Source organism: Corylus avellana, chromosome 2 (assembly GCF_965113065.1).
Source record: "Corylus avellana chromosome 2, dhCorAvel1.hap1.2, whole genome shotgun sequence".
Classification (NCBI taxonomy): domain Eukaryota; kingdom Viridiplantae; phylum Streptophyta; class Magnoliopsida; order Fagales; family Betulaceae; genus Corylus; species Corylus avellana.
Genome location: NC_142491.1, coordinates 11,832,521 through 11,859,109, shown reverse-complemented (window position 1 = coordinate 11,859,109; position 26,589 = coordinate 11,832,521). Strand labels below are relative to the sequence as shown.

At 35.2% G+C, this 26,589-nt stretch overlaps 1 protein-coding gene across 4 annotated transcripts; it reads left to right on the top strand.

Moving 5' to 3' along the window:
- The first annotated feature begins 6,603 nt into the window (after positions 1-6,603).
- TTN1 (ARM repeat superfamily protein) lies at positions 6,604-26,443 on the top strand. 4 transcript variants are annotated; one of them, XM_059598175.2, is made up of 18 exons: positions 6,604-7,318; positions 8,363-8,910; positions 9,279-9,381; positions 11,439-11,615; positions 14,022-14,216; positions 15,033-15,149; positions 15,264-15,368; positions 16,965-17,135; positions 17,250-17,465; positions 18,933-19,131; positions 20,658-20,863; positions 20,949-21,173; positions 21,269-21,829; positions 21,913-22,182; positions 23,626-23,670; positions 24,849-25,034; positions 25,767-26,082; positions 26,173-26,443. In XM_059598175.2, exons 1-17 carry the CDS (start codon positions 7,121-7,123, stop codon positions 26,052-26,054), a joined length of 3,810 nt encoding a protein of 1,269 aa, XP_059454158.2. In that variant the 5' UTR covers positions 6,604-7,120; the 3' UTR covers positions 26,055-26,082; positions 26,173-26,443. The 4 variants fall into 4 exon arrangements, with proteins under 4 accessions (XP_059454158.2, XP_059454167.2, XP_059454148.2 ...); XM_059598184.2 differs by lacking the exon at positions 26,173-26,443 and having other exon boundaries at positions 14,025-14,216; positions 25,767-26,150; XM_059598165.2 differs by lacking the exon at positions 26,173-26,443 and having other exon boundaries at positions 25,767-26,150.
- The last annotated feature ends 146 nt before the right edge of the window (positions 26,444-26,589 follow it).

The following is a 26,589-nucleotide window of genomic DNA, read 5'->3' as shown; positions in this document are numbered from 1 at the left end:
GTTCTCATTTGGTAAGGTGTAAGACCTTGGACTCTTTAAGAATTTACTGTTGCACTGAACGTTCAACAAAGGTATCGATGCCAGTAGTACTGAAGAATCAGCTTATACATGGTAACCAATGAGTACGAGATCAATTATGGTGAGAAGGTTAAGGAATAATTCCTAAAAGGACGAGAAAACATTGAAAATACCGACTTAAAAGGGAAATATTAGATTTTGAATCCTAAGAAAGCACTCAAAAATATTGGTGCTACCATGATGTTCGTCTCAGAAAGAGCTTTTCAGAATGGGGTTGCATGCGCAATTCCAAGACCCATAGCAAGAGTTATACTCGTTTTACTGAACATTGCGCAATCAGTCAAACTAGTGAAAAGTCAAGTGCGGATATTCGCTGGTAGAGAACGTTCGTTGGTGTTGGTAGAGAACGTTTGTTGGTTTTGGCTGAATGTTCGCTGTTAGTGTGTCAGAAAAGTACAGACAGGCTTTTCAGGCGTAAGTCCAAAAGTACACCGAACGTTCGCTAGCCAATTTTTGGACCACTAGATAAGGACCAAACGCTTGACAAAACTTGTGCACAGTACCCGAATGTGCACGTACCCCTAAGTACCGAACGTTCGCTACTTTACAAGATTGTTCTTGTAGCGCCCATAGCTTTTCCTATTCTATAAATGGCCCTCCCCAGTTGACCCTTAAGCTTCATTCTGCGCCTGTTGCTCTCTACAACCTCTGCTTAGTGATTTTGTGAGTTGTGAGAGTTCTTGAAGGAGAATAAGAGATTTCTTCGAGGTCTTACTTGCAGGAGGTAATCTTCTAAGCCTAACTTGTTCCTTACTTAGTTGTTATGTTGTTTAAGGACAATTATTATTTTATTTTATTTTATTTTAAGCAAACAGAAAAAGGGTGGGCTCTCCTACAATGGAGGATGGATGGCTGGCCACCCCTTCCTCACTTTTTTCTTTAAGAACATATTTACTATTTAGTAATTTGTTGACGTGACAATTTATGATGCATTTTTAATGATGTCATGTGACTATCAATTGTGGCATGTGACTAACTTGGAGAAATTGATTGTGCAATGTCTACACATGTCGCAATACTATAGGGTATGATGTAGCATTTTGTATTTTTAGGTGTGTAATTAAATGTTTTAGAATAATACTAGACATCCCAACACTTTTTCCCAAATTCCTTTTTCCAAATGATCTGGTCAATTCAATAAATAAATAGATTTATATTGTTTTTTTTTCTTCTTCTTAAATGAATGTGGGGTCCAGATCATTTGGGAAAGGAAATTTGATAAAAAGTGTTACGATGCTTAGCAGCCCTCTATATGATAAGCTAGGCCAAATGACGTCGGTTAGAGGGGCAGAAATTTACTGTTTTCACACAAGGGTATTTTGGTAACTTCAAGTCCAAAAATAGCACCTGAACGGCACGTGATGCAATTTCCATCCAAACTGACGGGGCTAACTAACATAATGGCCACTTTGATAAATTTTGGTAATTTGTGGGGCTACTTTAGTACCTTTTGAACAGTGGGTGGCCAACTAGCAAATAGCTGTCAGTTTGGGAGACTTTTTTATATTTTTCCCTTTAATTTACTATTAAGTAATAAAATCTTCAAAGTAAACTTTTATATTTAGATTGCTTTTTTTAAATTAATTGTCGATGTGTGTTAGCATGTGTATATATATATATATATATATATATATATATATATATATATATATGTATATGTATATATATCTTTTTTACATATTTTAATTGTATGAAAATATGTATTTATAGTTACTTGAGATTATGAAAAACAATATTTCTATTAAACCCCAATCTAATTTTAAACAAGCCAGCGTTGAGGTAAATTTAACGAATTTGAGAGTATATCCTTGCTTAAGAAGGAATTTTTTTTTTTAATTTTTTTATTACTATCCTAAATAGATATCAAATCCGAATAGTACATCTAAAAAAAAAATAAAAAAACAAAAAATAAACATTGTTAACCAATTAACTATAAACTTTCACAAAGATGATTTGGAAAAATCCAGCTTCGTCTAAATCCAACTTGATTCAAAGAACATGGTAATTAGTTGGAATACGACATCTTAGAAGATGCTGCATATTGCTTATATTGTTGTCTCTTGATACCAGACACGGTAGATCAAGGAAAATGAGACTCGTTTGTTACTAAAGGATTTAGAAATTGAAAAAAGGATGAGAAGTCATCGCTCACAATAGTGCACATAATCAAGCTCGAGATCAAACTTATGTATGTACAAGGTGAGATAGATTCTCATGAGGTACATAAGGATAATCATAAATTTAAATCAGTTTCTCAAAGAAAGAGGTAGTGAACAAAGAGACAGTATATAGACTTCGGAAGAATTTCATGTAGGGGTAATATGTAATAAATAAGTACATCGTGAGGATTAATTGATTAAATAAAAATACTTATTAGAGTGTAGTCACATGATTACAAGTCTATTGGAGCTAATAATATTTTTCATTTAAGTCCATCTTTGAGCTGATGTAAATTGGCTATATGTATCATTGGGCATTGGTTATATATTTATTTATTTATTGGGGTTGTTTTATTTTAATAAAACATGGGCCAAGAAATTTATAATCCAAGTGACTAATTGGAGAGAATTGGGCTTAAGAATTAAATAGAGCTTTGGGCTCAAGATTTAATTCCAATAGGCTTAGGAATTAAATAGAGTATTAAGCTCATGGATTTAATTCTTATAGGCTTATGCATGAGCTTTGGGCTCAGTGGATTTAATTCAAAAGGCCCAAGTTGAGTTATTAGAGCACTGGGCTTGAGGATAAAACCCAAGCCTATGCATGAGGACATGTGGGAGTAGGATAGCCCTACGAGCATGTAAAGAAATGTTTTCTCCCCATGGCCGGTTTTCTAGACGGGCAAAGGAGGTTGTTTTGACTTCCTTGGCCGGCCACTTGAAGAAAATCCCAGTCCCATAAGGTTTTCTCTCCTACTTCTCTTAGGATCCCCAAATCTATATATAGAGGTGTCGTTATGATGCAAAACTAGAAGATAAAATTTCTTGGGGATTTATTCGTTTTTCCACCATGTCGTCCATTTTTTTGCCTATGTGAGATAGATTTGGGGAGGGGGGGAATTTATTTTCCCCTTAAAGAAATAGAACTCTCAATTCATAAGTAACTCAGAGGAACCAAAAGACTTGCTGCTTGCTGACATAATTGATAAAAAGGATAACACTTGTTGGTAATTCAATACTTGGCCACGGTGATGATATAGCTGACTCCGTCCATTTCTGCATTAATAATAATAATAAAAGAAAAGAAAAAAAAAAAAAAAAAAAACACTGTAAAAGCAAAGGAAATGTTTTTTAGCCAACTTTAACAACTCAATAAAGTCTATCTGGTTCTTCTTGGAGGTAAGGACACTCCTCAATGGACTATTTCCAAATCTGGTAAGTTCTCCTGCTCAGATACTTGGAATGCAATCCATATGAAACACAATCTATGGAGTGGTGGGATTACTGAAGAGCAATTACTCAAGCAGATTGTTTGGGATGTTAAGACTTGGTTTCTCTCCAACGGTATGTTTAAGGAAACTAAAGGAAATGTTATTCTTTGTTAGTCTTGGAGTTTAGATGGGGTTTTGGTTTGGTTTTTTTCTTGGTGGGTGATTCCCTCTATGTTTAGTTGCCTTATCTCTGCTAAGGTCTTCTTAGTAAATAAATACGTAGTTGATAATGAAAGTTACTCATTCATTAAAAAAAAAAAAGAATAAAACTAAAATTCTATTAATAAAGCTATTGTCTAAATGTAAGCATTGAAGAAGTTCTAAATCATAACATATAGACTGGTGGGAATCACCAGAAAAAAATTAAAAAAAAAAAAAATCAATATCCCTTTAAATTTCATAATCTATGTTTCTATCAAATCATTATGAAGGTCCGATACAAGAAGGATGCCACATTTGGTTGCCCATACCATTTTGTTTTGTTTTTGTTGTTTTTTTTTTTTTTAGAAAAAGATAGTTATTTATTGTTGAAATACAAGAATTAAAATGAATTATCCAAGATCAAAGAATCTTGCAAGTCAAATGTCATTCTTAATCGTCTGTCAAGAATCGACCTAGTTGTCCATTGCCAGCTCGCTTCTTTAAATAGCTCAAAGAAGTTGGTATATATGAGAAACTACATCTTGCATTTATTCTCCTAAATGAAGTCAAAGCAACTAGCTAGCAAAATAGAACTCCAAAATCACACTAGTTTTGATGGTGAATGAAAATAAATAATTCGTAAATAAACCTTTTTCTTCTTCATTGGAATTTCTTTCTTCCTTACAAGATTCGATACCATTTTTAAGGCATTCACCCATTGGTGCCAAAACTTGATCAAGTTCAGTAAAATCAGGAAGTGGGATGGGAAATGATGGACCAAAAGTGGTAGGGGCAAGAACATTAGCATGAACTTGAACAAGAATAAGGATAAGAAACTCCATCATCACCAATAATAGCTTTCTAATACATTTCCTACCCTTTAATCCTCTATTTATACAATTGAAGATTAGACACATTTGCAACATAACCATTTAGTATATGAATTGATTTATTTTTAAAATTATTTTGTTCATATAAGTTTTAATTTAGTATAGGAATTGACATATTATTAAAATTATATTATTTCAACGAGTGTTATTTAATAGTTGTGCCTTCCGAAACTATAAATTTTTTTAATTAATTGTCACAAAGTTGCAACAAAGCTTTACTGTTAACCTCTGATTTTTTGCTAAAGTATACTCGTAATAATGCATTTAGTTTCCAATCAACAAGTGAAGTGCTAAGAGATGATCCAATAGTTGCAATATACTAGATTAACGCACCAATTGAAAGGTTTTGAAAGAAAGAGTGAAAACCACGTCATATAAGATATATAAAATCCAAATTATTATAAGATTAAATATATACAAAAGTTAATTCTCAAAAGAGAAAACATAGAAGAAATGAAGCTCTAGGAATTATGAAGAGTCATCTAAAAGAAATAGAATATTTCAACTTGATCACGATAGGATCTATGTGTTAGAATTGGTGTCCAAAACTTCAATTGGTTGGATGTTGTTTTAAATATATATAATAAAGGGTTAAATTCACTTTATCTTCCTAAAGTTTCAGTAGTTTTTCAATTCGAACCCCAATGTTTAAAAATTGGCAATGTACCCTTTAATATTTCAAAAAATTTCAATTCAGACTCTCTGTTATTAATTTCCGTCTAATTGGACGAAAATCATCTCACGTGTGATTTTGATGCCCTCTATTCCAATTTTGCCCTATACTAGCCCCCTATTCCTCCATCCCTGCATATATGTAGATGCCAAAAAAAAAAAAAAAAACAATATTGTTGTTCCCAATATGAATGATTTATAACAATTGTATTCACGACAAAAATCTTAAAGCATAAAAAATTCATATAATTATCGAGTAGAGCTTTATGATGCTGTTATTGATATTCAACTCATGGAGCTTAACAACTAGTTTGATGAGATGAATTTTTTTTTTTTTTTGACATGTCCACACAAGGGAAGGGGGAGGGGGGATTCGAACTAGTGACCTCTGCTTCATGAGCCGTGGTTCACAGCCGATTGAGCTACCCCTTTTTGAATTATTATCTTGTGTTGCATGCTTTCGACTCATTTGCTACTTTTAATGAGATGAAATTAATCCAACTTGCTCAGTTTTATCATAATGATTTTTAACCGTTCAACGTATCACACTGGATAACTAACTTGTAACATATATCCTTGATATGCATTATATAGGGAAGAATTTGCAACACTCAAGAGTTATTGGACAGCTTGTTGAGATGATGGTAGAAATGTAAAAAAATAGTGTATCTATTAACTTATTAATTTGTGATATTGTCATTGACTTGCGCCATGTGAACCAAAATCTTTCCCATGCTATTATTGGAAAGAGTTTAAAAATGTTAGGCTTACAAAAAATTTTTACAAAAAAAAACTTTTATAAAGTGATGTGGCACAATATAATTGAGTTTCTCAAAATTTAAATTTATTTCATTTCCAATCATGTTGTGCTACATTACTTTGTAAAACTTTTTTTGTAAAATTTATTTATCAGCGTAGCATTCCTCTTTAGATTTTTTTCTTTAATATCCTCCCTCTCAAATATCAATCTTATGGTTGTGGGATCCATAATAGCGTTGATGGCAGAACAGAAGGATCAAGAATTTTTAAGGTAATTTTAACAAAATTTAAAAATTAAAATCATAATCATTATCTCTAATTAAAATTTCAATTTTTACTATTTTAATATTTGTCATCAGAAAATTTAAAAATAATTGTTTAATAAATCCTAAATAATTTAGAGAATGCCCGAGGGGTGGGCAAAATCCGCTCAAACCCGCCCAATCCGAACCGCCCGCCCCGCCCTGCAAAGGTAGAAATTTTAACTACCTTGTGCGAGTCCGCGGGTTTTGGGTAAGATATTTTAAAATTATCGGGTACCCGCCCTGCAAACCCAAAAAAAAAAAAAAAAAAAAAAAAACCCTAAAACCATCCATCTCGTGCCATCACAGTATAGGATTTGAGAGAAGAGGAGAGACGCAAGAAAAAGGGAGAGAAGAGAGGGGGAGAGACGCAAGAAGGAGAAGAAGAAGAGGAAGAAGAGATGCAGCAGCGGCAGCACGCAGGAGGAGAGAAAAAAACTCATAAGAGAAAGAAAAGGAAGTAGAAGAAAGAGGGAGAGAAGAGACACAGCAGCGGCAGAGAGAGAGGGGAGATCAGAGTGAGGGGCAGAGAGAGACGACGGAGAAGAAGAAGACCCGACCGGCACAAATCCGAAGTATCCGCCCCGCTCATCAAAGCCCGAGACCTGGCGGGTATTATCCAATGAAGCCGGGTCTTGGGTACCAATTTAATACCCGAGGAGTGCGGGTCGGATAAAAATGATCAAAACGGACCCGACCCGTGTACACCCCTACCCGAGTCGATGGATCTTTACCGAGATCACACAGGCGGGAATTGAGAAAGAAGCGCCATCGTTCTCACTCAGACAAGCTTACTCTTTTCCAGTCTCCAGACGACGATCCGTTTATACTCTCTCTAGCTGTAACGAATGGCGGTCACGGCTGAAGACAAATCGGATTTGGGAATGGTAGTGTACGACGTAGAAGACGACGAGCACGATTCCAAGGAGCTTGTCCTCCAGAAGTACTTCCTCCTAGAGTGGAAGCTCGTCAAGTCCCTCCTAGACGACATCGTCTCCAATGGCCTTGTCTCCGACCCCTCCACTGTCCACACCATCCGATCTATCGTACTCTCTCTCTCTCTCTCTCTCTCACCCTATCTTGTATTATATATGTATGTGTTGTAATGGATTAGCTATGTTGCATTTTGGGGATTCAGATTTTGTGATTCGACTCAATTTGAGTGCTTACCCTATTTCCAGTGATTGTAATGTGAATTGGGTTTTGCTTATCATGGCTTTATATTTTGGTTATTTTCAAGATGAGCTGGTTGCATTTTTGTGGAGTACTTATTTTGATCCAAAGTAGATGAATTTGGTTGAAATGATGCGATTATTAGTACAAATGTAAACATATCATTTTATGTTTACATTTTTGATACACACTTCATTATATGTTTCCGTAAAAAATGTAAACATATAATGATCTTTCTCAAATGTCCTTTGCTCGGCACGAATTTGAATAAGAATCTGTATTTGTCGAAATAAAAACTTTTACTTTTAGAAAGTTGATTTATATTTTGGGCATCTCAGAAAGGAAAGTAAAACATTTGATTGTGATGGAGATAGTATTTTATTGATTCGTTTTAGTAGCATTGGAATTTGTAGTCAGAACTGCAGAGTATGAATGAATCTGCATTTTTGGGTTGTAATTCTATTATGTACCTTGATTTCGTAATGTTACACCTCTGCTGTTGTAGCTTTAATTGAAAGGTTTGCCACTGCTGACATACTTCTGCACTGTCTCAATTCCTGCTGGTGGGTTCGCTTTGGCATTTTTTTGTTTTGTTTTTGGCTCTTGATCCTAAATCATAAGCCTTGTGTGAAAAGTGCATTCTATATAATGAGAGTTTTCCTTCCCACCTTGAAGAGTGAACATGGTTCGCTATTACAATATGTGTAGTTAGTTAAACAGCAAATGATATGTCGGACACCTTGACCAGTTACAGATTTTTAGGTATTTAACGTAATGTAATTGAGATTTTTTTTTTCTCCTGAAATATCTATGCGTGATTACTTGGTTTGGGACCTTATATATGTTATGCAACACATAGTTAGTTTTCCAAGGAACGTTTTGCTTTCCATGTTGAAATATTTCTCAATCGTTTGCAGATGGATAAGTATCAGCAACAGGGTCAACTACTAGAGCCTTACCTGGAGAGCATAGTTTGCCCTCTGATGTTCATTATTCGTTCTAAAATAATTGAACTAGGTGTAGCTTCAGATGAAATTCTTGAAGTAATCAAGCCTATATGCATCATTATATATTCTCTTGTCACAGTTTGTGGATACAAGGCTGTCATCAAGTTCTTCCCACATCAAGTGTCTGATTTAGAACTAGCTGTATCTCTATTGGAGAAGTGCCACAATATGAATTCATTGACGTCATTACGGCAGGAAAGTACAGGAGAGATGGAGGCTAAATGTGTAATACTTTTGTGGCTTTCCATACTCGTTTTGGTTCCATTTGATATCTCTACCATTGATACTAGTATTGCCAACAACAGCAATCTGGATGACCTTGAGCTGGCCCCTCTCGTACTGAGGATAATCGGTTTTTCTAAGGATTACCTATCGAATGCAGGCCCTATGCGCACTATAGCTGGATTACTGCTCTCTAGGCTTCTTACACGGCCAGATATGCCAAAGGCCTTTATCAGGTAGCTGTCACAATGCACTGATCAACTTGTTCTCATGTTGTGTGTCTTCTATAGTGAATCATTTGGCATTTTCGATAAAAATCAAGCTCAGTAATGCTGATTAATTTCTTTATTCTTAGAGGTTTTTCAATAATGGTTTTTCTAATGCTAATTTAATGGCAGCCCATTTCTGATATTATTCCAGACACAAGCCAAACCAACCATTTTGTGCATGGTTGGTTTGGATTGTGTATGTTGTAAACTTTTTGCTCCGTGTAGATTTTTGGTTTCAGCTAGAATGCCGGAGTGTACCTTTTTACATATTTTGGTTCATGATTTCATTTAACTTTTCTGCTTGAGCTTACCTATTTCTTTTTTAACTTCTTCAGCTTCGTTGAATGGACTCATGAAGTCCTATCTTCTGTTACTGATGATGTCTTGAATCACTTCCGTTTACTTGGTGCTGTTGAAGCTTTGGCTTCGATTTTCAAGGTTTGCTTTTGATTCTGTACTATTCCATGCCAAAGCATTATTCATAGTGGTTTCTCGTTATACATTTTCAAAAAGATTATGGCTGAAGAACCATTTGCTCTAAGTCTGAAATATTAAATTTAAACTAGAAAGTCACTATCATAAAGAATGGAAGGATTACACTATTGCAATTGTTTCTCCTAAATAGATTTTTAAATCATTTGTGGCATGAATTATTCATAGTGGTTTCTCGTTATACATTTTCAAAAAGATTATGGCTGAAGAACCATTTGCTCTAAGTCTGAAATACTAAATTTAAACTAGAAAGTCACTATCATAAAGAATGGAAGGATTACACTATTGCAATTGATTCTCCTAAATAGATTTTTAAATCATTTGAGGCATGAATGCTCTGTTGATAATTTCAGCAGTTGATTTGTGCAATTAGGCTGGTCTTCTTCAACATGGATGACATAACATGTGGTTCCTTGGCCTGGATGTCTGAAATTCAATGGAGACACTCTTAGCTGGAATTGACAAAAACTGTAAACAGGATTCCTTGGTGAACTCTGACTTGTGGTTATGTGCTGGTTTGATACTTAGGATTGCAAGAATACATTTTCTCTTCCTACCTTTTTCCCCTATTGACTTAATGTTTTCATCTTGGGTCGTTTCTTTTTCTTTTTCGGATAAGTAATTCAATTCAATTAAAGTGCATAGGGGCGCAATCCTAGTACACATGAAGTATACAAGAGAAACCCCTAATATGGAGAAAAAGAGGAACATAAATCCAAAAGCTTAAAATATTAGAAACAAGCAAACTATTGAACATTGCTATCCATGTTTAAAGGCATTGGAACATCTTTTTCAGCTTTAACATCACAGTTTCTTGGTGTTCAAAGCTCCTTGCATTCCATTCTCTTCAAATACACCACATTAAATACAAATGAACCAACCTTCACACTTCCGGAGCATTACGGTTTCCCATTACGCCTCTCCAACTCATCAACATTTTTGTCACCCTTCTAGGCATAACCCAAACAACACCAAACAAATTGAAAAGTGAACTCCATAATTCTTTTGCAATCTCACAATGAAGAAGGAGGTGATCAGTAGATTTCCCACTTTTCTTGCACATACAACACCAATTCACCACAATCACATTCCTTTTTTCTTAAGTTATCCAAAGTCAATATTTTCCTAAAGCTGCCATCCATACAAAGAACGCCACTCTCGAATGAGCATAACTTTCCAAATACTCTTCCAAGGAAAAGGGGAACTTACAAGAATGGATAACCCATGACAATTTTTCCTTTTGGAAGGGATCCAACAAATTCTATCCTCACCCCCTTACCTTACCCTTTAAGAATACAACAACTCAAAGAAGGAAGAGACCACTTCCACCTTCCAATCATGCATTGAACTTGTAAAGAATATATTCCAATGAATGTTTCCATTATGGAACTGCATATGATCCGTTGCCCACACATCCTTACAACGTGCAATACTAAATAATTCGGGATAAGAAATCACTGATGTGTATGAATTGGAGTTGGGAATGATGCATGGCAAGAGGTTATGCTTCGCAGTTGAATGTTTTGCTAACAAAATCTGTTGAATGTGATGATTATTCTCTCTTTAAGTTGGCAACACACAATTCATTTCTTTTCTAGTTATCAAGAAACAATAGTGATGCATAATAAGCCTGTTTGATACTTATTTTCATTCGGGATGTACTGTAGCTTTTCTTCAATCATTTAATCTTGGCAGAGAGATTGTTTTTAGATTTCTCCTTTGTAACCTTTTTCTATTTACATTTCCCTTCCACTCCAACATAGAATATCACACCCCCCCACCCCCCCCCCCCCCCACCCCGGGGGCTCCGGCTCCTTTTCATCTTAGAATAGGGGTTGAAAAAAGAAAAAAGAAAAAAGAGAGAGAGATCGAGGTGTATGTTTTATGGATGCCATAAGTCTTGTCACCCAAGCATGTTTTTTGTCTGTTTGTTATAACCACATTTATATTAACTATGACCTTCTTAAGTGCTTCATCTCTTACGTGCCATTCATCATATACAGGCTGGTGATCGAAAACTCTTGCTTGATGTGATTCCAATGGTTTGGAATAACATCTCAGTATTGATCAAGTCCAGTGCCGCAGCTCAGAGTCCTTTACTTCGCAAATATGTGGTGAAGTTAACTCAACGAATTGGGCTTACTTGCCTCCCACACCGGTCTCCTTCCTGGCGCTATGTGGTCAGTCATCCTGAAATTTTTAATATTCTCATTCTAAACCTTTCCATGGTATACATTTCACATATCAACATTTTAAGATATTGATATCTTGTATGCTTGCCCTCCACTCGTTCAAGTTTGCTGCATTTGTCTCTGATTGGTATTTTGTTTGCAGTTAGAGTTTATAACTCTTTTAATAAGGGTTGCTATGATGTTTATCATTGTTTGGGGTACATTAGGTGATGCCTAGAATGGTGCTTGAGGTGTTGGCAGGCTAAAAAGGGAGGTTTAATCATCATGAGAGTGGTGTGATTTAAGGCACAATTCCACTTTGCCTTGTGTGGACAGTTTGGTGTAAGAGGATTAACCTACCTTTTAATAGTGTTGAAATGAATTTACTTGAATCCATTGTTTTACGATCATTGTATTTCTGGCTGCATGTTCTGGCAGCATCCACTGTGGTTCTCACTTGAATTTTATTGCTATATTAAAATTTCAATTCTAACGCCTTGGTCATATTATGCAATACCAACCTTTACAGAGCAGAACCATTGAGATGTTTGTTATCCTGGATGTAATTTAGATACTTACTAGTGTAGTACCAGTTGTGTTCATAATGTGGTGCGTTGTATGAACACATCTTATGTGAGGGGTTCTGGTTTTGTACAAAGTTCCAGCATGCTTGTGTGAAGTTCCCAGGATGCCTGTGTTTCTTTTCTTTCCCTGTTAGCCATCGCCCCATAAGAAGAGATAGAGGTTGAATGTAGCAAAATTCTCCACGTCAATTATTATTATTTTTTTTTTGAGTAATACATTTCATTAAAAGTGCAGAGAGGCGCAACCCTAGTACACAAGAAGTGAACAAGAGAAAACCCCTTTAATGAGAAAAAAAAAAAAAAAAAGAACAAAAAACCTTGTCAAATATTTGATATGAACATTTGAATTGGATATCAACATTCATTTGGTTTTTTTAATCCTGTGTATGGCGCGTACAACAATACCACAAGGGAGGTGGTGTTGTTATACGTAGCTAGTGGGGATAATATGTGTTCCTTGTCAGTTAGCCTAACAACTGTGATTGGTCACTTCTTAAGGTCATTGCTGACAGTCACTTTAAGGTCATTGTTGACAGTCTCAAGATTGTTGTGAGCCACTTGATTTTGGCATCGGCGGCCAATCACCGGCTGCTTTAGTTTGCTATATGTGGTCAATTGCTGCCTAATTAAGTTTTGCTTGATAGTCAATGCCCAATAATCTCTCGTTGTTAATTTATCATTTCCAACACCAATTACTAAGGTTTGCCGCCAACTAATACAATAATTTTTTTTAATAATTTATTATAATTTAAATGTGTTCCAAATGCACGATAGGATATTTTATATCCAATACAATCTAATCTAACCCTTTAACAGGCATGCCCAAGGCCACCTTGGTGACTCCATTTGTGTATGCCTTTGTATAAAAATGATCCCTTTGTACAAGTTCCAGCCATTTTTTTTAACAAAGCCCTTATGAGACTACAATTTTCCCTCAAATAAAAAAATAAAAAAGAGAAAAAAATATTGGTTAAGAGTCGCCTTTGGGGGTGGTTGGACACCAACTATGGCTGGCCATGGGCTTACCGGGTCCGGGGGTAGTAGAACCACCCCTAAAGGTCCATGGTTGGCTAGAGGGGGTGCCCTACCACCCATTGGCCGTTGGGGTTGACTGGCCATCTCCTAATGAAAATTTAATTTTTGTAATAATTTTTTAAAAGATTTTTTCACTGAGGGTAAGATTGTAATTTCACTAGGCCTCTGTTGGAAAAATGGCCAGAATTTGTAAGAAAGGATTATGTTGATCCAAAGGCATACTACAAGGATTTATAAGACTAATTTGAAACCCCCAAATATTTATTTGATACAAGGTCAAACCCCAAGGACCAATTTAGCAATTTTCCCTTTTAAAATTTTGGAGGATGTACAAAGAAGAGGGTCTAATTCTTGTTATATGATTTTTTTTGTGATAAGTAAAATGACCACAAGTTCACAATTCTTGTTATATGATTGACAGCAAGTTGTTTGTCGAAAATATTATTATGAAGCTAGAGTTGTCTTCAATTCAATTTGAGTTTTTTTTTTCCTCCCAGTTTTGAAAAATCTTACAGAGTCACGTCTTGTTTTTATTTATTTTAGTTTCTTGGGTAAAATAGTTGAATTAAATCTGTTTCTTTCTGTGCTGCTATATTCTTCTTCCTTATATGTCTTTTTTTTCCTGCCAATTTTATGCTACTTATATTGATGGCAATATCAATAACATTGAAGTCAATTTGATGGTAGGCTTATCTGCGATGCCCTTATGGAAGGTTGTAGTTTATTACTTAAATTGTTGTAGGCTTCCAAATAATGTGCTACTCAACTGGCTTTTTGTTCCCTTGAACCATCAAAGCAGGGCAGAACTAGTTCACTTGGAGAGACTATTTCTTTGCCTGCATCCAAAAAAACTGATCAATGCAGTCATGATCTGAATATAGACAACTCCAACTCAGAACAAAGCTCATATAGCATGCAAGATGAAGATATGGATGTTCCAGAAATCGTAGAAGAGATAATTGAAATGTTGCTCTCTGGGTTGAAAGATACGGTATGTATGAAGGGTGAGAATCTTTTGTAAACTTGATTATCATGTAAATTTAGTTGGGGTGTAAACTGAACTATATGGGTGGATAATGCTCTTATTCCGCATGTGCACTTTGCGGAGGGCGGATTTTAGTAACTGCCCACCCGTTCAAGGTGGACAGAAATCCGCCCATAACTGCACATGGGTGGGCCTTTTTGTAGTAACCGCCTGTGACATCCGCTTTGCATTTTGGGCTTCTTTTTTTTTTGTAAAAAAAAAAACTATTGACTTAATTTATATGGGCTTGTTTTTTCTTTAAGCTTTTTAAATTAAATGTTTTTATAAATATAAATTTTCCCTTTCCTCTTTGTTAGTTGAAGATGGCTTTTTAGATCAAAAAGAAGCTTTCATTCCCCTAGCAAACATGGGGGTGGGGGGTTCATTCTCAATTAAACATCCAAAACAAAGGAATATATCTTTCTCTCCCCATTTTCATTTAAGTCCTGGTGTATATGTTGTCCATGCAATTCCTTCCTCCTCAATTAAACATCCAAAACAAAGGAATATATCTTTCACTCCCCATTTTCATTTAAGTCCTGGTGTATATGTTGCCCATGCGATTCCTTCCTCCTCAATTAAACATCCAAAACAAAGGAATATACCTTTCTCTCCCCATTTTCATTTAAGTCCTCCACCACCACCCCCCCACCCCCCCCCCCCCCCCCCCCCCCGCGCCTACCACCAAAACCTCTCTAAGTGCACTACTAGTTTTTGTATGATTCACCAATTTCATCATTTATACTACTGATTGATGTTGGCATTGTTGGTATGGTAATGCAGGACACTGTTGTGCGTTGGTCTGCTGCAAAAGGTATAGGCCGCGTAACCTCACATCTCACTTCTGCCCTTTCAGAAGAGGTCCTATCATCTGTCTTGGAGCTGTTTTCACCAGGCGAGGTATAATATTGCAGTTGCTCTCTTTTGCATCTTGTTTCCTGTGAGAATGAAAGCTATTTAATAGTGTACTAATTTTGAGGTGTAGAGTTGTGATGACATGTTATAAATTTCTAGGGTGATGGATCATGGCATGGGGGTTGCTTAGCATTGGCTGAACTGGCACGTAGAGGATTGCTCTTACCTATCAGTCTTCCCAAAGTTGTACCTGTTGTGGTGAAGGTACCTATACATATATAAAACTAGAACCAATGAATTTGAAGTTCTTGTTTTGTCATTTTATACTAGAATTCTCTCTTTGATTCTTGTTGTAAAACTTTTTCCTAAATATAGGATGTTCTTTTAGTTAGTTCCCTAAAATTACGACTTCCACTTCTTATTTCCTCATCTATGTTTGATATATTAACTGGGCATTTGGATGGGGTAATCTTTGAGGGTTCCCAAGAATCCTAAAAGATTACCTCATTTGGTTGCACTTAAGTAGAGAAAATTCAGATACCTAAGGGAATGTGGATTCCCTCCCAATTGTCTTTTGCTAGGAATGTGGTACCTATACATATATAAAACTAGAACCAATGAATATGAAGTTCTTGTTTTGTCATTTTATACTAGAATTCTCTCTTTGATTCTTGTTGTAAAACTTTTTCCTAAATATAGGATGTTCTTTTAGTTAGTTCCCTAAAATTACGACTTCCACTTCTTATTTCCTCATCTATGTTTGATATATTAACTGGGCATTTGGATGGGGTAATCTTTTAGGATTCCCAAGAATCCTAAAAGATTACCTCATTTGGTTGCACTTAAGTAGAGAAAATTCAGATACCTAAGGGAATGTGGATTCCCTCCCAATTGTCTTTTGCTAGGAATGTGGATTCTCTTATAGAGAGGTGGATTCAGAGGGAATCCACTTTCCCTTGGCCTTGAGAATGTTTTCTTTCTTTTAAACAAAAATTCTGACATTCCTTTTGTTGTTCCTATCTTATTTATCATTAATCAAGACAAAATTGAAGTCTATGCTTGTATCAATATTAAATGTTTATTAAGTAAGTTTTAATAAAAGAATTAATAGGCAATAATAGCAAAGTCAATAAAATTTAGAAATAAATAGAACATGTCAATTACATTCCAGTTTGGTCATAAACTAATAAAAACTTTTATAACCAAATGAGTGCAATGTTATGGGTGTCAACTTGCTCAACCCATAAAGGTTTTTGTTAGCATACAAACTTAAAATATAATCCTACTTATACTATAAAAAAAGAAATCATGGATCCAAAAATATCTCTCTTTTTGTATTGGGCGCAGATACAATGAAACCCAGAGGACCACAAAAAAGTGTTTATTGCTAATTATAATTTTGTTGGTAAATTGAGAAAATGAGTTTTATTGTAAAACTAGTAAAGAAAAATATCCAATAAATGCAATATTATGTTCTATCAAAATAAAGTTATACTGTTTGTATGTCATTAGAATATTTTGAAGCGTTTTTTTAACTAATAGTATTAGATTCAAATTGCCTTTATTGTATTCCATTCTCTAGCCTTGTCATTTATGGATTTTAGTTCCAGTCCTTATTATTGTATCAATGATTGCTCTTTTTTCTTTTCCTTTTCATTTTTTCCCTAAAAAAATTCTTACCTAAATGGATGAAGTTGATGTGGTAGTAAAATTTTGTTTTTTTGTTTGTTTGTCATTCATCTTTATATTTATTGGACATTATTTCTTCTTCTAAAGACTTGAGAATAAGAGAGATAAAAACTTTGGAGCAAAGATCCCTGCATTGCAACATCAACACTGATCAATAAATCCATTTTGCAGGCACTGCATTATGATATTCGAAGAGGTCCGCATAGTGTTGGATCTCATGTGCGTGATGCTGCTGCCTACGTTTGTTGGGCCTTTGGTCGTGCATATTTTCACACAGATATGAGAAATATATTAGAACAGCTTGCTCCACACCTTCTAACCGTGGCTTGCTATGACCGTGAGGTGTTGATGTTTTGCTATTACCTTTTTGTTTTGTTTTGTAATTTAATTGTCCTTGTGAAATGGTTTCATTTTCTGATATCATCATTGCTAAAGCGTTTAATATCTGATGCTTAGGTTAACTGTAGAAGAGCAGCTGCAGCGGCTTTCCAGGAGAATGTTGGAAGACAAGGGAATTACCCGCATGGCATTGATATAGTGAACACTGCAGATTACTTTTCACTTTCTTCACGAGCAAACTCTTACCTTCATGTTGCTGTTTGTATTGCTCAATATGGGGGGTATCTTTATCCGTTTGTGGATGAACTGCTGAATAACAAGATCTGTCACTGGGTATACTCTAACTTAATCTTCATTCATGTCTTTGAACTTTGTTATTTGAGAAAGCATATTAATATAACTTTATGGAATATGACTTGGTTTGTCTTTTTTCCAGCCTTTTAACACACTGGCAAATCAATTCAAGTTTGTTTTCTCTAAAATGAATTTTCAGCAGCCAAAAGTTTCACAAGAAAATCTGGATTATAAAATACTATATACTCATTTTATGTCCCCAATTTTATCTGAACCACACTAAATTTGGGATTAATTTGCTGAATGAAGACTATTTGAAAGTGGCCTGTAAAGTTATTAGTTGTTATTAGCAAGTTTGTTTGAACTAGTATTTCATTTTTGATTGTGATGTTTGGGGGGAAGGTGAGAGAGCTTGGGTTTTTATGTTTTGCACAGTTCGCTTTAAATGATGAATATGATGATTGTCTTTTTTTTTCCTTCCTATTTTTCTCAGATTTGTATTTGCTACCTTATTGAAATGGTTTCATACATGTGTTACTATGCAAAAATAATTGTTGTTTTACCTTTTTTGAAAATTGAATCTTTTCTTGGAGTTTGTAAACTTTTTTTTTACCTTTTAAGGACTTCTAAAGATTAACTAGCTAAAATAATATTTTTTCATGATTACCATGCAAAATAATTATCATTGTACTTCTGTTGAAAATTTAACTTTCCTATGGAGTTTGTATACATTTTCGCTTTAAGGACTTGTGAAGAGTGACTAGTTAAAATTATGTTTTGTCATATCGCTCATTGTCTTTAATATAGTCTGCAATGTTTTGCTTGATGCTTTTTATTATTATTTTTTTTTCTGTTATGCTCAAAAGTCATGTAATACGTCTGTCTGGAAAGGAGATCCTGAGTGCTACGTGTTAATTTTAAACATGTGAGACATGTTACTAATTTCTGACTCTCGGGGAGGGGTCAAGGTTGCGCAGGGTTGCCTTCATTAACTTGTGCAAATTCACACTGGTTTTAATGCAACATTCGATGGCCATTGGTAATTATTTTGATGTTGCCCTTCCCAAACAACGTTAAGTTCCTTGAAAATCACGTTTATACATGTCCATTGTGGATTTTATTTCAGGCAGGCATATTCCATAACAAATAAACTTTTTCATACTCCTTTCTTTTTCCTAATTCTCCCTTTCCGGTAGGAAGAACGTGATACCTTTCTTTTTTTTTTTTTTTTTAACTTTCTGCAGGGACCAGAAGACTGGATACCTTATTCCTCATTCCTTTTCTATTGAACTTTTTTTTTTTTTTTTTTTTTTTTCTTCCTTTCTTGTTTTGGCTGGAAATTTCATAGTTGTTATTTCTTACGAAATTCAAAATTTACCATGAGTAACACATGGCATGGAAGGATTTGTTGGCATATGGTATTATAGTAATATATATAGTTATCATCATTGTTCTAATTTTGTTGGGATATAAAATACATTTCTTACTCATGGTTGATTTGATTAGGATAAAGGTTTGAGAGAACTTGCTGCGGAGGCCCTTTCTGCTCTTGTCAAATATGATCCTGAACATTTTGCAAGCTCTGTAGTGGAAAAGTTAATTCCTTGTACTCTCTCATCTGATTTGTGCATGCGCCATGGTGCGACCTTGGCAGCTGGTGAACTTGTTTTAGCTCTACATCAATGTGATTGTGTTCTTTCCTCTGGTTGGTACTCTTACCTTCTTCAAATTTATGTTAGTCGATCCAAATCAGAATTTAAGTAAAACTTGTTTGTAATACTCACTGTGTCTGATAATGGATGATGTGCTTTCCTTTTTTGGCTGTCCCATAATTGATGAAAGTTTTCGAAGAGAGAAAAATTTATCTATATAACTTCCTCTCTCTCTCTCTCTCTCTCTATATATATATATATATATATATATATATATATATATATATATATATTTTTTTTTCAATTTTGAACTCCTTTCTTGCATATTTGAGCTGATCTTTTTTGGTCCATCTAAAGAGTATTTTAGGGTGTGTGTTTGTTTTATTTGAATGTGTGTCATTTGTAATACTTCTATTCCAACACGGGAGTATTAAAAAATTGTTATATTTATGGTCCTTTTAGAGTTATTAGTCTCTTATATGCTAAAAGGATTTTCTTTAAGGGTCTTCACTTAGTCCATATTGTCATGCTTGCTTCTTTAAGAATGGAATTTGTACTGCCAGGTGATAAATTTTTTTTCCTTTGTGTCCTTAAGTTTGGGTTGGAAAACAGAATGGGTGTGGGACTTCGTAAGAAGATCCACAATCTGAAGCTCGGAGGAAATGTATGGCATTGAATCCTGTAGAAAGTGATGGCATGACAGCTTTCATGGGGCTTCTTAAATATCAATTACCAATGGATCTCAGACTGATGCAATGCTTGAATATACAGTTTCAGTAATATTTTATAAGCACTTTGTCTATTATTGGAACTGTGCATAAATTCTCATATATACATAAAGCAAGACCTATTGCATACTACTTGAACTAGGATGTGTATAATATGTCAAGGCTTCCGTCTGTATAATTGGACATGTTTTAGATTTGCCTGTTCATGTATTATTATAAAATTATTTCTTTTAGAGACTAGTGTGTGGGAGCTGCAAGTTGGAAGATCAATGGGCATGTTGGTTAACATGGTATTTGATAAGAATTATAAGAAAAGGTATAATAACATGGGAGAATTCAACATGCAGATCTAGCAGAATAGTGTAGCATTAAAAGTATGGTAGATTAAGGACAAGATAATTCTTTGGAAGTATCGCATATATTCGTATGTTAATTTGTGTTCAGTCTATCGTTTTTTGATGATACACCATGTGTATGATTACGCATCAAAGCGAGCGTTATTCATATGAATGAACTCTAAGGATCATAAATATTATCTCTCCTCTTGCCTGCAACCACAAATGGACAATGATTGAGGATTAAATTTTAAAGGAGGTTGAGGTAGGGCCCCTCCAGGCTGACATGAGTCAGAGCCACCTCATCCAGGTATCTTGGTGATAGCATAAGTGTGCTGATCAAGGAAGAGCTTATAAAATCTCAATTTGGTAGTATCTTGTCAGCTGTTTTCATTAGTTGGTAAATATGCCGTATCCTAGCTTATGAATAAAGGTGATTAGCTCCTATTTTTTTTTTTCTCATCTTATGAATGCAGAAACATGTTATCATTTTGTCCAATTTCTCTTTTACAACAGATAAACAGCAGCTTGTTGCTGGTATAGTTCCTGGTATTGAGAAAGCACGGCTTTATCGTGGAAAGGGTGGAGAGATAATGCGTTCAGCTGTTTCCCGGTTTATTGAATGCATCTCTATATCTCATTTGTCATTAACAGGAAAGATAAAACGAAGTTTGCTTGATACTCTGAATGAAAATCTGAGACATCCTAATTCTCAGATACAGGTAGTTAGTCTCTTGGTGTGGGATTATCTTGCTCGTCAGCTGATGTTATTTCTCTGCAACACCTGAACAAAAATATGATGTGCAGAATGCTGCTATCAATGCTCTCAAACACTTTTTTCAAGCATATATGGTTGCCGCCGAGACTGGAGGTACTAGTGATATAATGTCAAAGTACCTGCAAATGCTGACTGATCCGAATGTTGCTATAAGAAGAGGCTCTGCATTGGCTCTTGGTGTTTTGCCATATGATCTTTTGGCTAATAGGTGGAGGGATGTGCTTTTGAAGCTTTGTAGCTCTTGTGCTATTGAGGTAAATCTACTAGATGTTGCATTTGTCATTGAAATGTTTCCACTTTTATAGAACTAATGAATGAGTCACATAACCTACTTATTTTTTATGTACAGGACAACCCAGAAGACAGAGATGCTGAAGCACGGGTAAATGCTGTCAAAGGACTCATATCTGTCTGTGAGACGTTAACTCAGGCTGGGGAAGATTCAAATATCCAGTCTACGGACATGTCTCTGTTTCTTCTGATAAAAAATGAAGTGATGATGAGTTTATTTAAAGCTCTAGACGACTATTCTGTTGATAACAGAGGTGATGTGGGTTCTTGGGTTCGTGATGCTGCTATGGATGGCCTGGAGAGATGTACATATATCCTTTGTAAGAGGGATTCCACTGGTTCTACTGGAAGATCAGATGAAATTGAGTCTGTACGAGAGCTTCCAAATGCTCTCATGGTTAAAAATAGCCAGATGGACTCACTTTTTGATGCAAATCTTGCTTCCATCTTGGTTGGAGGAATTTGTAAGCAAGCTGTAGAGAAGATGGACAAACTAAGAGAAGCAGCTGCAAAGGTTCTTCAAAGGATTTTGTACAACAAAATGGTTAATATTCCATATATACCTTACAGGGAAAAGCTAGAAAAACTTGTTCCTAAAGGTGCAGGTTTACAATGGGGTGTAAGTATATATAGGTCATTTCTTGTACAGTTGACTTAATAAGTAATTTGAGTTCTTTGACGGAAGGGACTCTTTGCTTGTAGGTACCTGCTTTCTCATATCCACGTTTTGTAGAGTTACTTCAATTTGATTGTTATAGTAGACCTGTCCTATCTGGGTTAGTTACCTCTACTGGTGGTTTGCAAGATTCACTGAGGAAGGCATCAATCTCAGCATTGTTAGAGTTTCTTCAAGCAGTTGGAACTGAAGTCCTCAATGCGGAAAGGTCCAGAGAGTTTATGCTATCTAATGACATCCTGTGGATTTTTCAACAGTACAAAAGATGTGATAGAGTGATTATACCCACTCTGAAGGTAAAATCACTGAGAAGCTCTTGGTAGGAAACATGACTATTTACTGCTTCACTGCAAAAATAGAGATAAGAATGGAGCGCTCTTTTCCTTTATGACTTTTGCTGTACAATTAAGATACCAACACGTTGTGTATTGTGATATGGCTTGTTCTGATCAGAGAGTGCAAAATACATAAATAACTGAATAGTAGATGATCTCATTTCCTGATTTTTTAACCCAGTCATTTCCTGCAGTAGAGTGATTATATCTTCGTCTCATATGGTGAGAACCAGAACTATTTACCGGAGGATGGAATCTTAGATTGGGAGACTAGAAAACCAAGTGGGAAGAGCGCTAGAGTATAATTTATTTTATACCTTGAGAGCAAGAGGCATCTACAGAGAACCTATTTTTAATTTGTTAAGAATTTGAAATAGGCTCTATGTTCTCATTGAGAAAGTGTATAAGGAGAAAATGAAGCGAGGCTTACATCTCAAGAAAAGCAAACCTGCTTAATGGTTGTTGCCTTGATTGGTTCCCTTCATCCGAGGCTTAAGTCTTCCCCATTTCTCTTAAGATTTGAATCAAAAATCATGAGCTGTAATCAGATATGCATGCCATGGTGCTGTAAGCCTCATTGATTTTTTCTTTATAAAAAAACTACACCATTTTTATGCATGTTGCTTGCAGTTTTTGTAGTCTCTCTGGTTCCATTTGTGCATAGTTCATCTTACATTCTGTGTAATGCAAAGCATGTCTGTATCATCACCATCTGATTATGGCTGCAAAGTTCCCAATATCAGCATTCATTTTTATTTGCTAAAGTTAGTAACAGAGAAGTCATAAAGAAAGTTGTTTAACAATAAATTGAAGCAAGTTGGATTACTAAAATGTTTTTTTTTTTTTATTAAGAAATAACTATGATAATAAGAAAAAACAAAAAGAGTAAATATGAGCACTAGGATAATCAACTGTCAAGGTTGCCTATTTCCTTAGAAACTGTACCATACTCTACAAGACAGTAGTTGTCAATACTTTTCGTTTAATTAGTTCCTTGTGATGATTAATCTTCTTAATCCTACTAGAAACATCTTGTTTCGGAAAGATTTAGTTCAAGTGTGTAACTGAAGCTTTCCTTTAGTGAAACTTGGCAATGATAAGACTGTTTGCATATTTTGTGCATACTTCTTATACTACATTAATGTAAATGATATAATAATTTTCTTTGCATATATTTTATTTAGTTGTTTTATACTGCTATATATTATAGGCTGATGGACTTCCTAGGTTTTTACATTTCTGTTGCATGTTTCTGCGCTCTACTTGCTTATGTATATGCATGTGTACCAGTCTATGTCTATGTCTATGTATTTTCTTTTTAAGAACAATGTCCTTCCTATACTACTGTGCTTTATATCCTTGTTTTTTGAAGCTTTCCTTAAATGAAATTCTTCTTTATTTCAGACCATCGAGATTCTTTTCAGCAAAAAGATATTCTTAAATATGGAGGTTAGTTGACTTTTCTTTTTTAGTTGCCTCACCCAATTTATCAATGTTTTTATTATCTCATTTTCTTTCATCTAATTGCATCGCAGCTGAAATTACCTCATAATTATTGATATTATGTAACACCAACTGTTCCAGAGCATATTTATAACCATCTGGATTACCACAATTGCCAGTAACCTATAAACTGCAATCTGCATTACACAATCCAAAACATGCTGCAAAACCAGAACACTAAGTTCAGAGACCCTACAATTTCTTTGTATTTCTTTTCGCTTTCCTCTTATAAAGCAAAACTAAAAGCAATCACCTGAAACTAAAAAGATATGAAGTTTTCCCCTCTGCGCTTTATAATGAGAATAAAATACTTATCAAGAAAGATATGAAGTTTTGTGGGCGGTGACCATTATACATCAAGAAACCAATGCAACAAAGAGTTCATTGTCTTGTGCCCTTACATTGGTCAGTTATTTTAAGCATATCTTTAGAAGTGTTGAATTGAAAACTTATGCAATTTGGAAGTTGGTTCTATGTGTCAACTTCCATCAAGTGGAAAGACAAAGAGTCTCAGCTCCAAATCACCTAATGACATTCTTATGAACCAATCTACATGGGCCCACCTTGTCCTAAAGAAATATGGGTAAGTGGCATTCCAGTGCCTATTTTCTTTCTGCATGGGGTGGTCTATGTTCCAGGTGAAATCAATCAGGAGCAATGCATTAATTTGAAAGAGCTCACTTTGCTAGCCCCAGTTCTTGACAACGATTTACATACTTAGCAACAAGCATTATGGTCGTTCGTGCAGTTTGGCCACATCCATCTGATGGAGAGGGGCATCTATTGAACAGCACCTAATAGCCAGTGTGATATTTGTTAAAAGTTTTATATCTGTTTGTTCTCTCTTCTAGGTTGGGATAAATTAGGCTTGTCTAACAAAAACTATACATGGAATTTTACAAATGTGAACTGCTTAGAGGTTCCTGGATGATGACTCTAATCATCCCATCATCCCTTTATCTTAACTCTGCAGAAATGCTTTTGTTTACTTAAATAATCTGTTATTATACAAACCATTAAAAGCATGACTGTAGTTCCTTTGTGTTTTGGTTATATGCCGTTTGCTATAAATCTTTGGTCTGAACACATTTTTAAGTTGACCTGCTCTCAATATCATTTTCCAGGCTCATACTCCAATCTTCTGCGCTGGTGTTCTGGCATCCCTCGCAATCGAATTGAAGGGGTCTAAGGACTTCTCTAAGTTATATGCCGGCATTGCAATACTTGGATATATTGCTTCAGTTTTGGATCCCATCAACTCTCAGGCCTTCTCTCATCTTCTCACTTTCCTTGGCCATCGCTATCCTAAGGTTTGTAGGGTCACAAGCTTTTATTAGTTTTCACTTATAAATCCAAATACCGACCTTTTTCTTTTGTTGGGATAATTAGAAGGAACAAAATTTCTCACAGGCTCTACCAGAGATATCTTCATACGTGATCCTATAAAGAATAATGGGAAAGTTTGAAATCCAAATACGAGTATCAGAAAGAATTTAGCCCATAGAAGCCATTGTTTGCTACTTAATTAGCTTCTCCAAAAAGATGATTTATCTCAATATCCCCATTAATATTATGCAAGATTTTACAACAATCCTAAATTAAGTTAGCAATTTTCAGTGGATGTTAGCCCTGGCAATAAGAGCGTGTACGCTTAGCTTACATGTATGTTGATTATTGGCATGAATTAGTCCTTATCTTGAAGTCATTTTCTTAAACTTGCAGAGAAATTTCCTCCACAACCTTTATTACTTGCTACAATAGGCTGTCCCCTATCATTATGAATTGCCACTCGCATTCCCAACAACCTTTTGAGAACCATCAAAATTGAAATATCTGCGTCTAGAATATAATTTCATTGCTTCTTTTATGGGAGTTCCTTGCTTTTATTATTCTTTTACTCCTGCTCTCTCTAGGGGATAGTATCTTTAAAGCAACTCAAACATAAGCTATGAAGAATAGTATGCATGATTATGGACCCTTTCTTATTATCGGTTCTGCTCCAAATTTTTTTTTTTCTTATACTCTTATTATTATTACCCCAGATACGGAAAGCTTCTGCGGAACAAGTTTACCTTGTCCTCCTGCAAAATGAGAACCTTGTGCCGGAGGACAGTATGGAGAAAGCAGTTGAAATTATTTCTGAAACTTGCTGGGAAGGTGATATAGAGGTGGTAAAGCAACAAAGATTAGAATTGTACAAATTGGCCGGTCTGGAAACAGGACTACTTCACAAGACTAATGATGTTTCAAACAAGGGTGGCCGGAGGAAAACTCCTGCTGCTGATGAAAATGCTTCGTATTCCTCTTTGGTTGGGTCATCTGGGTTTTGATTATTTAATTGAATGTCTTATTTATATGGTAAATTTTCGACCTCTTTTTCTTTTCTTTTCTTTTCTGTTTTTTTTTTTTTTTGTTGCCCCGGTTGATGCGTGTATTTTTTATTTTTAGGAATTTTTGGTAAAGTTGTATTTATGTATCTCTTGAGAGCATTTATCTGTGGGCAGAGTGAAATTCAAGAGGTATTCCTTAACCTTAACCTAGACTTCTCACCTGTAACTGCGGATTTTCACGTGGTTTTAAAAATGGAGATCATTACCTACTGACCTCTAAAAAAGTAAGCTATATGAAGGGAGCCCATAAAACAAAGTAAATTATATGTAACATGTCCGTACAAACTGTTTTGTTGTAGGGGGTGTAGTACTTTTATATGATAAATCCTAGAATTGAGCCTTGGTTTCAAATCAATTATTGGATTGGATGTGACTTATACGTTGGTCGTTTTCAAATCAACTATTAGATTTGAATGACTCATAGTTGGGTTTTTCAATCCAACGATTATTTAAACAATGGATGGATAGAAGATTA